Genomic DNA, 13,083 nt, shown 5'->3' with positions numbered 1-13,083 from the left:
GGTTACTCGGAGCCACCTGCTCTCCGCCAACTGGCAGCTCCACCTCCCAGGGTTCCAACGGCTCTGACCTGACCACTCCCTAGCAAAGGAAGGGGTGCCTTCAGCACCCTGAAGCAGCCTGGGGGATCCCCACCAGCCCCGCCCCACCCCTGCAATAAAAGAGAGCTTAGGCCCAGCCAGACTTCAAAGCAGTCGAGGCCCAGGTCAAAGGTAGGGCTGAGTAATCTCCGAAGGCTCTCTGGGCTGCGGGAGCCTGGGTAGGGGGTGGGTTCCTTGTTCCTCTCAAGGGCAGCTCCCACATAAACAGGGGTGAGCGAAGGCCTCAGGCACAGGGGCCTGGAGCCTAGCCTAGGGTGCCAGACCAGAGGACACCTCTCAAATCCCCCCATGACCTTGTAGGGCAGCTCTGCTGTCACTCGCATTTGTGTTCAGGTCATCCAGCTGGTGATGAGTAGTGGGGCTCTGAACAAGGCAGCCTGGACCCCAAGCCCCCAGCCCTGAGATCCAGTGGACTGGTGCTCATAGGTCAGACCTCCCTGGTCCCCAGACCCTCATGTTCATGCCAGGCAGCAGCCCCCCACCCCCCCGCCCCCAGACCTCAGCTTCCTAGCTGTGACATAGCCTGGCCTGGACCACCCAGCAGTTTCCTGCCACCTGCTGGAAGCTCCCTGACCTACGTGGTGCCTATGAATGGCTTTGGTGTATAGGTGACCAGGCTGGACTCCCAGACCTCACACCTCTGGTCCCACCCTACAGAGGAGGGGGTGGAGTCCAGGGAGAGGGCATCCCCAACACCAGATACACAGCACTGCTTTATTTGTGAAGTTCACCTCCCCTAAAACAGGTTCTCCAAAAAGGTGGGTCGTCGTCCAGAGGCACTGCCCAGCATCCACCTGGCTGCTTCAAGGGGACGCCTACCAGGGACACTGGCCCTGGGGGCAGTAGGGGTCCAGCCCTTAGCCAGGTTGGAAAGTTCCAGTAGTGGGGTGGGGCGGGAGTAGACAATCTTTATTGTGGTCAAAGTCTGGGGGCTTTATGTACAAACAGAAGTCTTCACATGGCCGGTGTTCCTGGGCAGTTCAAACTAATAAATGCACAAAACAGATGTTCTGTGTCCTTATAAAATCCTCTCCCGTTCACACCTGTCCGTGTTGGCGTACAGCCCCATGGCAGTGGAGACCCTCCGGGGGCAGGATGGGGCCGGATGGTCGCGGTCTGAGGAAGCTGCCAGCCGCCGGAGGTCAGGCCAGGACCGGCTCCACGCTGGCACCCGGTCAGGCCGGCCGGCACGGGACCGTTGGCGGGGTCCCCGCTGACTCGGTGGGTGGCGGCGGCTTCGCCCGCGGGGCCGAGGGGCCGAGGCGCGGACCACCCACCTCGCTCCCAGGGCCTGAGCGCTCCCGCCCGCTGCGGGTCCACGGCTGCGGCTGCCGGGCGGGGAGGGCCAGCGGGCCGCGCAGCAACGCGGGATCCGGCCCGGCCCCACCGCCCACGAGCGAAGTCTGCAGTTTCGTTTGCTTGGTTGGTTTTGGAGCGCCAGAGTCCGTGGGTGCCTCGGATTCGGTCTGCGGCCCCGGCCGGGGCGGGGGCGGGGCGGGGCGGGCGCTCGGAGCGGCGGTGAGTCAGGGCTCCGCACCCGCCGACTCATTCCTGCCACCGGGCCCCGGCGCGCGATTTGCAATGCAAAGTCACCCCGCCTCCCAGCGCCCAGCTCTGCCCCGGGATCCGCGTGCACTCGGGGCCTCACCCGCCCGAGGGCTCCCCCTCCCCGCTCCCCCTTCGGCGCAGCAGCGAGAGGAAGTTTTGCAATCCCAGACAAACAAACGCCGGTCTTGCACAGGCTTGAAAAAGTTTGGGGAAAATGAAGAGTGAGCGAAATTGAAGCCGTCACCCGGGCCTGGCGTGGCGCTTGGCTGCTCTCGGGGCGCGAGCCGAGACGCTGTCCACTGCACCCCGCCCGGCTGCCCGCTCCGACCCCCGCCCCCCGCCGCCGGAGGTTACCTCGGGGGCGCGGCGCTCAGTAGCCCCCTAACCAGCTGGAGAAGTCGAGCAACTCGCGCTCCACCGGGCTCAGCGCGCCCTCGCAGCCGCTGTCGTCCGACGAGTAGGCGGAGCGCGGTGAGCCGGGCTCCGAGCTGCCCCCGCGGCCGGGGGACGACGAGGCACAGGAAGGCGAGGCGGCGGCGGCGGCGGGGGTCCCGGGAGGCCCGCAGGGCGCGGGGGTGCGCGCGGCTGGCGCCAGGAGCCCCTCGGCCAGCGCGGCGCGCACCGCATCGTGCTCGGCCAGCAGGCGTTGCAGCGCGCGGATGTACTCCACCGCCGAGCGCAGCGTCTCCACCTTACTCAGCTTCTTGCTGGCGCCGCCGTGCGGCACGTGCTGCCGCAGCGCCTGGAACCCCAAGTTCACCAGCTTCACGCGGTTGCGCTCGCGCTCGTTGCGCCGCGCCACAGCCGCCGCGCCACCCCCAGTCTCCGGCGCGCCCGGCCGTCGCCGCCGGCTGCAGCGCAGCAGCTCTGGGGACGTGGGTCTCCGCCGAGCGGCGCAGCAGCCCGAGACGCCAGGCGCGGGGGGCGCGGGCCGGGGCAGCGCGCCGCTGTCCATCGCTCCCGCATCCACTCGCCCCGCGACTCCTCCGAGCCCCCGCGAGCAGCAGGAGGGGTGGACAGAGGAACGGGGCTCGGTGGGAGGACGACGGAACCCCAGGGGAGCCCCTGGCACCGTGCCGCGGAGCGACTCCTCAGGGTACGCGTCTGGAGCCGTCTGGGGCCCAGAGGCAGCGAGGCGCAGGAGGCCAAGAGTTGGCAGGCCCTGCGCACCTGGGAGCGTGGGGCGCTCGTGTCCCGCGCGTGCGGCCGGACGCTCCCCAGGTCTTCCCAGCGCGGCGCAGGCGGCTTGGTTTTAAATGTATAGATAACCCTCCTCCGCGCCGCCGCCGCCTCTTTTCTCACGCCCTCCTTCCCTCGCCTCGCCCTCCCGCCACGCTTCGCCCTCCCCCTTGCGCGCACAACCTGCAAATGCCGAGGCGTGAGCGCGTCCCCCACCCCATCCCCTCGGGCGGAGTCCGCAGGTCCCCGGTGGGCCCCCAGCTCCCAACAGGTGCTTCGTGCGCCCCCCAGGACGCAGTGTGCAGGTCCCGGGCGCGCTCCCCCCGCCCGTCCTCCGGGCGCTGCCAGCAGGTCTCCGCCGCCAGAGCCGAGTCCACAGGTCCCAAGGGCAACTGCCCGGTGCCCCCGCCCCACCCCGTGCGCAGCCCGCTATCCCAGGAGTCGTTGATCATCCGCACGCCCAGCGCGCGCCGTGGGAAGGAGGGCGTGGCCCGGTGAGGGCCCAGCCATCCCGGCTGCGCGCGAGACCCCCGGGGGCAGCACGCGCCGCGCCTTCCGTCCCCGCGCCCCCCCGCCGCGTTCCAGGGGGCGGGGGCCGGGGTCTCAGCCAATCGCGGGCGGTCCGCCCGCCAATCGGGGAGGGCGCGGCCTCACGCCCGGCCCCCAGGAGGAAGCGCGTACGCCCGGCGCGTGGCTCCCAGGGCTGCGCTGACAAAGCTGGGTGCTGACCCGCGGCTCCCGGCGCCACCCGGGTGGGCGCGCTCCCTGCACGCACACCTGCTTCGCGCCCGACCGCCCACCTGCGTGTTCCTCTGCCGGGGGATGGGAGAGGGCGATGCGGCCTCAGGGCAGGGCGGCATTGAGGAGTGGCGCGCTGGGGTGGGGAGTTCAGGCTCCTGGGGCGCCTCCCGCCGTCTCTGCACGCACACCCTCTGTCTGTGGTTTCCAGGCGCCTTGGGGAGCCTGGAAGCCGACGGCCTGGAGGTTTGCACCGGCCGCTGTGGCCCTGGCCCCTGCCCCGCAGCAGATTCATTCCCTGAATTCCCCAGCCTTCCCGCACGTTCCGCCTTCCGGGGCTCCCATGCGCTCCGGCTCTCTCACCTTTGGTCCCCACCCGCTCCGGTGGCCCTGGCTCCTTTTCCTTGGTGCCACCGCTTTGGCCTACGCTGGCCACCCTGTTTGGGACCGCCGTCTCCCACTGACCCGCTGAGATGGGGCCCATGGGGGAAGGTTTCAGGAAAGCTGCCTCCGCCAGAGCAAGGCCTGGTCTCCCCAGGGAGGAGGGACAAAAGAGTTTCTTCGTGACAGATGGGGAGAAGCTAGGGGTGTGAGGGGGCAGGGACTGCAGGAGTGTGCAGAATGCACCCTCCGTGGCAGAGTCGTTCCTACCAGCAGTGGGGGAGTGCCTGCCAAGTTGCTGGGCCCTCAGGAGCCCATGGTCCCCCTGGGTTTTGCCAGAAGTGACCAGATCCTCCTGGGCCAGGTCTGCTAGGGAAGGAGTTCTGCTTGGAGCCACATCCCATTCTGGCTGGGGAGAGGTCCTGGATTCCTCCCCAGGAAGCTCCCCACCCCCCAGGCCTCCTGGTGTCCACTGGCTTCAGTTACTCTGCAGAATCTTCCTGGCAAATCTGCTTGGCCTTCCTGCTTTAGGGTGTGACCTGGGGCTAGCACCTGCCTGCAGCCAGGTGGGGGTGGGGCCCCATGGTCTCAGGAGGAAGCTATCTCAGGACATAGGTTATGTCCACACAGTCACGCCTCTGGCCAGTGGAGCCATCCAGGTAGAGATCAGGGTCCTGACTCTGTCTCAGAGCGGCTCAACCTTTTTCTTTGTCTAGGAGAGGAGCCTTGGCTCATCCTCTCTCTGATCAGAGCCCCCCCTGCCCTTCCCTGGTGGTCAGTTGGCAACCCCCACTCAGAGATGGATGCCATGTCAAAGCTAACAGGGGAAACCCCAGAATCCTCCAAACAGGCTCTTGGCAGCCCTTGCCTGGACTTGTGCTCAGCCTCTGGGGCCCAGAGACCCCCCAGATCCCTGTTTCCACACAACAGACTACCCAGGTTCTAGTGGCTGGACCAGTGGTTTGGCATATCTCCAGATTCTGTGGCAGTGCCTCTGCTGTTTTGGCCTGCTGGCTACTGCATCCAACCTGGCGGTCAGCTTCGGGGACAGCTGGGTGGCTGGGTGGCTGGGTCTGGCTTTCCCCGTGACTGTCCTCCTGCACTTCACAAAGCTGGGCTCCAGTTGCCAGAGCACAACCCTAAAGGGTGTGGAGTTTCTGTGTGAGATGGTGCAAATGTTTTAAAATTGTAGTGATGGTTGCACAATTCTGAGAATGTGCTAAAAACCTACTGCATTGTACACTTTATCTATTTATTTATTTTTAAATATTTTATTTATTTATTCATCAGAGACACAGAGAGAGAGAGAGGCAGAGACACAGGCAGAGGGAGAAGCAGGCCCCATGCAGGGAGCCTGACAGGATCCCAGGTCTCCAGGATCAGGACCTGGGCTGAAGGCAGCGCTAAACTGCTGAGCCATCCGGGCTGCCCCTTTTTTATTTATTTTAAATTTATTTATTTATTTATTTGTTTGTTTGTTTGTTTGTTTTTAGATGGGGGGAGGATCCCAAGCAGACAGAGCCTACCACAGGGGGCTTGATCGCAAGACTCTGAGATCACGACCTGAGCAGAAACCCAGAGTTGGATGTTTAACCACCTGCACCACCCAGGCACCCCAAATCCACACTAAGTGGATGAGCTGTGTGGTATGAGGATTGTATCACAATAAAGCTGTTAGAAAAATTGAAAAACAGAAGCATGCGCCTTGTCAGGGCTCTGCCCTCACCCTGGCACCGCTCCTGAGTCTCCATCCCTGAGGCCTAGGGCAGAGGTGGGTACTGATACCTGAGCCACTCCATGGTCATCCCACGAGCTCCTCAAAATCAACTCCTCACTGGCTGAGCTATCTTTCCCGAAGCCATCGCTCCTCTGGTCCCCTCCCTGCATGTATGAGCCATCACTTTCTCCTTCACCCTCTGCTGTCCACCAGCCTCACCACGTCTCCAGCCACATCCCCCTCTGCCCTCCGATGCTGCCTCCGTCTCCACCCCTGGTCTCCTGGGTTCTGGCTTTGACCCTGGTCTGTCCATGGCCTCAGAGCAGGAGTGGCTTCACGAGGGTGAGTTGGGTCATGCCTTGGCCCTCGGGATGAATCCAAGCTCCTTTGCACCTTGCCCCCACCCCGCCGCTGGCCTCCTGCCCCCTCTGCAGCCTGTGCTTCACACAGCCTGTCACTCAGCATGCCTGGGGTTCTAGGTCCAGAGGGAAATATGCTGTGTTCCCGGGACACCACCCTCATCTGGCTCATGGTGCTGCTCAGCCTAGGGGTGTTCACATCCAGCCAAGAGGACCAGGAGCTGGCTGATGGTGAGAGCGGGACACAGCCCAGGGAAAGAAGATCTCTCAGTGTCCAGGGCCAGCTCTGCCACCGACCCTGAGGGGTCACAGTAGCCCAGGTCCCTGTGCACAGGGAGAGCATGACAGCCCCTGCTCTGGAGGTCCTGGATGAGTCTCAGATCGCCTCAGGCTCCATGGGACTGGGATGCAGAGCTCCAAAAGTCTGGGGTCCCCTGGGGAGACCCTTCAGAGAGGCTCTGAGTCCCCATCATTGGAGCTATGGGGTTGTGTCTGGACCCTCTGGGGTCTTCCCTGTCATGAGACTGGACTGGCTCTTGGAGGGTCAGCACAGTAGAGGCACAGGGGCAGGGGACTCCATGGCCAGGGCAGGGTGAGCAGGACGACCGCTGGCTGGTTTGGTCTGGGCTCCCCACTCGCTCCACACGCAGCCTGAAGCCACTGCCCACCCCCATCTCTGCCTCTCCAGAGGCGCTGGCTTCCTAGTTCTGGTCTCTGGCTCAGGTCATGAGCAGGGAGGCTGGGAACTCAGCTAGGCCAGGCTGGCACCTTCTCCAAGCACACAGATCTGGATATCGCCCTCTCGTGGGTCACATCTGTGTGTTCAGATCACTAAGGAGCCTGGTGCCTTCTGGAATCCAGCTGCAGGGGAAGCAGGACCCGTGGGAAACAAAGTTCATCCAGATGCTCAAGCTTCAGGTCCACAGATGCACCGTGGTCCATCAGATCCACGGATGACCTGAAGTCAGGGTTCTCCAGAGATGCATCAGTAGAAGGTGTAAGGAGGTCTATGTTGCACACTAGCTCACCTGCTTGGGGAGCTTGGGATGACCCACCACCTGCCACCTGCATGCCAAGGACCCGGGAAGGCTGGCACTGTGATTCAGCCTGAGCCCATCAACCCAGGGTGGTACAACAGCGAGACACCCTACAGATCCGCTGCATTCCAGACACTCTTCCTCCCTTACCCACTGTGTACCAGCAGTCCCACGTCCTCTGGGCAGTCAGGACCAGTCCTCCCACCAACACTGTACCTCCTTCCTCTGCCTGCAGATTGAGGGGTGTGAAGGGCCCAGAGTGGCTGGGTGGCAGGCTGAACCTCCAGTTCAGGGGAGTCACTGCTGTGTCTTCTGATTAGAAGCATCCCTCCCTCTGTACCTGAGACCTCAGGGCAGCAGATCATAAGGTCATGGGGAAGAGGGACACCTGGGTGGCTCAGTGGTTGAGCATCTGCCTTTGGCTCAGGACATGATCCTGGGGCCCCAGGTTCGAGTCCTGCATTGGGCTCCCCACAGGGAGCCTGCTTCTCCCTCTCCCTGTGTCTCTGCCTCTCTCTCTCTCTCTCTCATGAATAAATAGATAAAATCTTAAAAAAAAAAAAAAAGTCGTGGGACGGGAGGCAAACGCTTTGCTAGTGGGGCAGCAGGGGTAATAGCCAGAGGTGCTCTTGCCATTTCCAGCCCCTGATTCCTGGACCCCCGAATCCTGGCTCAGGGGGATGCGGCACAGAATGTCAGACGCTGCCTCAGAGTGTGTACGGCCTTCAGGAGCCCCTGTCCCAGCCCTGCAGGGTACCGCCACCTCGCTAGGACTGAAACCCAGCCTCCACTGTCCTCTGGAGCAACTGCTACAGGAGGGTGGGGACTGCGGTGAGACCAGGGAGTTCGTGAGCATGACCCACTGCTGCCTTCGTTTGCTGTGCAGCGAGCTCCTGCGCCAAAGGCCTGCTAGTGGGACATCCGACGGCGGATGAGGCATTCTGGAAGTCCACGGTGGTGTTTTGGTGGAAATGCGGTGTGTGGGGACGGCAAATCTATATCCTGAATAAGTGTCTATTCCAGTAGAAACCGAGCCCAGCCCTCGATGGCGGAAGCTTCCAGTGTGGTCACCTGCTAGCAGGTGGCTGCCGGTCACCTCGGGAAGGGCGCTGGGTGAGGGCTCCATGCGGGTCTCTGCCGCGGGCAGACGGGGCACACGGCGGTGGTCACAGCTGGGTCAGCCTCGGTGCGTGAAGTCCACGAGCTGAGCCACGCACGACCCCCACCCTGCCTCCATGGCCACTTTGTGCCTGAGCCCCGTGGGCGATGGCCGGGTGCCTGGGGCGGGGGCTGCCTGGTACCCACAGGATGGGCCATCCTGCCTGCCGGATGATGGAAGTCCTCTGCCGACTCTCCCTTTGGTGGGCGTTCACACAGGGCACAAATACCCAGTTCTTGCCTGTGCACACACCTCTTCCCCGAACTCCCTTGTCATCAATTTCCGGGTCATGGTCCTTCCAAGTCCCTGACCATCCAGCCGGAGCACTGGCCGCAGCCCGGGAATCAGCGTGTAATCTCACGTCCGGCTGTTTCTCCTTTGGAGCCCAGGGCCCAGGCAGGTGCCCTGCCCAGAGTTCTGCCCCTGGAGGATTGTCCTTCATGTCCTTCAGGGACGTCCCGGGGAGGGGGCCGTAGAGTGGCAGCTGTCCATGCTGGGTGGCGGCTCCTGGGCACCGGGCAGCTCCATCTGGAAACCCAGCCCAAGCCCCCTTGCCCTGTCAGCTGACTGGTGGGGACTCCCCATGGGGCCACAGGCCAGACGGGAAAGAGAAGCCGTGTAGCGGAGGTGAGGGCCTTGGGCATTTGGGCCACCTGTTCAGGTAACTTCCTTGTGCCTCCAGGGCCTGCACGGGTCTGACCACAGACACACCACCTCCACGGGATGACAGAGTGCTGTGTGCCCAGCAGTACAGCTCAGTGGCTCAGACTTGCAAGGTGACTTGGTGGCCTGTGGCCTAGCGTTCGATCTCTACTAAAGCCTAGAGCTGTTTCTCAAAGGAGAGCAGTCACCTGGGGCAGATGGCTGGGTTCTGCCCCAAAATCCCAAAGTCCTGTGCATAGAGCTCCAGACAGCTTCTCCGTCCACATGGACATTGCAGGCATGGTGGGCTCTGCTGGGTCACATGCCCCGACCTACCACAGAGCCGTGTCTTGTTCTGGGCCCCAATCACTCCTAGCAGCTTCAGGGTCACTCAGCTGGAGTAACACTCCCACACGAGGGACAAGCTGTGTCCACAGTCCAGAGAAGCCCACTGGGCGTTGTGCCTTTGTGCTGGTCATGGGAGAGACCAGACCCAACAATCTGTCCCTCACCTCAGAGGATGTATCTTGACATGCTGCACACCCCAGGGCCTCTAAAAATGTTTCTGAAGTAGGGGATCCTTGGGTGACTCAGCAGTTTAGCACCTGCCTTCGGCCCAGGGTGTGATCCTGGAGTCCTGGGATCGAGTCCCACATCAGGCTCCCTGCATGGAGCCTGCTCCTCCCTCTGCCTGTGTCTCTGCCTCTCTTTCTCTCTCTCTCTCTGTCTCTCATGAATGAATGAATGAATAAATAAATAAATAAATAAATAAATAAATATTTTTAAAAAATGTTTCTGAAGTAGAAGCCTTCTGAACTTTAGTTGGATTGATCTCCCACTCCCTGGTGTGGATGTGTCTTACCAGTAAGTCTAGGGCAGCTGCTGCTTATTTCTCACGGGCCCACCAGCATAACTGCAGGGCAGCAGTATGGGAGTGTGTGGAAGGAGCAGATGACAGTGTCTGTGTGAGTTCGCTTATGACATGGGCCTGATGCATGGGCCTGGTCCGCCCCAGAGGTGGGGCCATGATGGTGCACTGCTGCCTTTGCAGCTGAAGGCAGACGGCTGGGGGAGAAGGCGTTGGCCAGGTCAACAGGGGCAGGGGCAATCCTCTGGCAATGAGACCACATCTGACACAGCAGGCACCGGGGGAGACACCACTGCACAAACTCACAGTAACCCACTGTCCTTTCCCTGCCAGGACCCTCCTGTCCTCTGCACAGGCCTGACAGGCCAAGGGAGTGGGGGTGCAGTGGGCATCACCACCCTGCGCCCTTCAAGTCCTGGGGGAGGCTCCAGCCTCCGCACCACCCCCAGGTACACAGTATTATGGTTCAGGGACCCTCTGCCTGTGGAGAGGCGGTTCTGGTGGTTCCACGTGGTCTTTCCCACCATCACAGTCCCCCCTTCATGGTCAGAGAACCAATGAGGGAGGCTGCCAGCTGCTCGATGTGTCTGCCCAAGGTATGCTTTCTGGAGCTGGAGAGGCTGCCGCATGGTGGAGTCCGGACCCACCAGCCCCTGAACCCTGGGCTGGAGCTGCGTCAATGGCTCGGCCTGCATGAACCTGCCCCAATGGGTGGTGACAGGGACGTGTGGGGCCTCTAGGAACTGGGTCAGTTCAGAGTCCGGGTCCCGCAGTCCCCAGAGTCTCTGTATTCTCACCCCTGACCCCCAGGGCACCCCAGTAAAACCTGCAGGTCCTTTGGGGAAGGCCGGGAGGAGGGGACCGGCTGACGTTTCCAGCACTGCCCGGGGTCTTTCCTCCGGGCCAGGGTCTGGTCCATGAACTGGCTCAGCCTCAAGGTTGACCAGGGTGGTGGCCATGCGTCTCTGTTGTTGGGGTTCCACTGGGATGAATGCTCACACCGCCCAGGATGTTTTTTTTTCTTTTTCTTTTTTTCTTTTTTTAACATTTTTGATTTAAATTCAGTTTAGTTCACATACAGTGTATTATTAGTTTCAGGGTAGAATTTCATGATTCATCAGTTGCATAGAATCCCCGGGGCTCATCCCATCTCATGAGTCCTTCATGACTGTCCTTCAGGGACCCTGTCCTCCCACCCCCGCCCCTCCAGCGACCCCCTGACCACCCAGGACCCTTCTGCTCCTACAGATGGAGTGGGGATCCCGTGTGCGTCCCATCCACGTCCCTGCTGGGAATGCCCCGAGCAACCAGCCATCCCTGCAGGGCTCTGTGAGCCCGAATGTGCTGCCTGCTGCCTGGACTCTGCCGTCCACCTCAGGGAGCTGTGTCCGGCTTGCCTTTGGTGGCTGAGTGCCACTGCGTGGCCCAGGATCCAATTGCTGTCATGGTGTTTAGGATTCCCAGGTCAGAGGCTGCAGATCCCCCACAAGGTGCACCTGCAAAGTGACCGCAGAGTCCCTCGAGCCTGCACAGGTGCCCCTTGATCGTGGTGAGACAGGCATGCCCTTCATTCCCTGCAGTTCTGATGAAAATCATGTCTCCCAAGCCCTGGCAGTGTGGGGGTGAGCGCATCTCAGCAAACCCACCCCAACTTTCCAACCTCCTTAAGCCTTTGGCCAGGGGAGGTTGGGCCTTTCCGGCCACTCGGGGCAAGCCATCCTGAGGTCTGTGTTTCAGCCGACAGACTGCAAGAGCTCTTCCTCAGCCACCAAGCAGCAGTGTTAAATTCTGAATCCCAGGGACATCTGGATTGCTCAGAGGTTGAGGGTCTGCCTTCGGCTCAGGTCGTGATCCCGGGATCTGGGATCGAGTCCCACATCGGGCTCCCTGCGGGGAATCTGCTTCTCCCTCTGCCTGTGTCTCTGCGTCTCTCTCTCTCTCTCTCTCTGTCTCTCATGAATAAATAAAATCTTTAAAAAAAAAAATCCCGAATCCCAGCTGAGTGAGGCCAGGCCTGGTCCCACTTTACGTCCCCTCCAGCGCTATCCCACAGCCTCAGACCCATTCCTGCACGTGTTCTCCGGGCCTCCATCTGGATGCAGCAGGAAGCCCCAGCTGTGCCGTCAGAGTGCGGCACACCTTTTCGTGAGTCACACCTTGCTCCTCACCTTTGGGGCTTGCTGGGACTTGCATCTAGTTTTGGCTCTAGAAGCAAAGAGGGGTGGTGGGCATGGGTCCAGAGGAGACCCAGAGTGGCAACCCCTCCAGCAGCTCAGGGTCAAGCTCCTGGGGTAGGGGTGGGGAGACCTCTTCCCTGAAGAGAAGACTCGTCAGAATTTAGGGGTGTGGGATCCCCCACTGCTGCAGGGTCTGGCCACTCATCGCCACCCCAGCCTACAGGATTGTAGCCTTCCCGGTCAGTGCCCTCACGTTAACAGCAGACACCCTGAGAGGCTGGGGGTTCCCTTAATGTAGTACGGCCGATCACAGGATGAGGGTCTGCATCAGATTTTGAGCCACCTCTGCCTTTCAGCTGGGGGGCACGTGGCTGTTGGCAGGGCACACACAGAGGCTCTTGGTTTGTTTCTGTGGCATCAAAGCTGAGAATTGGAATTCTTGAGCTCATTCTTTTCTTGAACTGCTCTGTCCAACATCTTTAGGAACAACCAACCAACGTCATTGGAGTTTTGGTTTTTCACAACTTTCGGGGTAATCCAGCTCCTGGCTTCCTGTAAGTGGCTAGTTAGGAGGATTTAGGAATTTTATGCATCCTTATTGCCATATCACGCCATGGACTGTCCGTCCTTAGTACTGGAAATAGTCATTCCCATCTTCAATCCAATCAGACCGGAGAGCCAGTTCCAGAAACCCAAGAACCAACTCAAGATATGAATTTTCCCTAACATCCGTTTCCTCTAGAATCACTCTTCATACAAAAATATGTATTAGTCAGGGTTCTCCAGGGAAAGAGAACTACTAGGTGATATCTATTGATCAATAGATTGATAGATCGATCAATCGATCGATCGATAGATAACTTCATCACTATAGATTCTAAAGGTATTTTTTTTTATTCTACAGGTATTAAATGAACAAGAGAATATTATGAAACTATGCCAATAGGTCATTGATGTAGATGAAATAGACAAATTCTTTAAACGACACAAACTACCAAAACTCATTCAAGAGTAAATAAATAACCAGAATAGACTCATATCTATTCAGTAAATTAAATTTGTGGTAGAAGAAAAACTTCCTACAGAGAAAACTCCAGGCCTAGATGGCATAACTGGTAAATTCTTTAAAATATTTAAGGAACACATAAAGCCAGTTCTACATAAACTCATACAGAACGA

At 60.2% G+C, this 13,083-nt stretch overlaps 1 protein-coding gene across 1 annotated transcript; it reads right to left on the bottom strand.

Annotated features, from left to right (window-relative positions):
* Positions 1–799: 799 nt before the first annotated feature.
* On the bottom strand, positions 800–3,380 carry ASCL2 (achaete-scute family bHLH transcription factor 2). Its single transcript, XM_077862863.1, has one exon. The coding sequence runs from the start codon at positions 2,600–2,602 to the stop codon at positions 2,018–2,020; it is 585 nt and encodes a 194-aa protein (XP_077718989.1). The 5' UTR covers positions 2,603–3,380; the 3' UTR covers positions 800–2,017.
* Positions 3,381–13,083: the final 9,703 nt, after the last annotated feature.

The sequence above is a fragment of the Canis aureus genome, chromosome 21 (genome assembly GCF_053574225.1).
Source record: "Canis aureus isolate CA01 chromosome 21, VMU_Caureus_v.1.0, whole genome shotgun sequence".
Classification (NCBI taxonomy): domain Eukaryota; kingdom Metazoa; phylum Chordata; class Mammalia; order Carnivora; family Canidae; genus Canis; species Canis aureus.
This window is presented reverse-complemented; position numbering and strand designations above follow the sequence as displayed.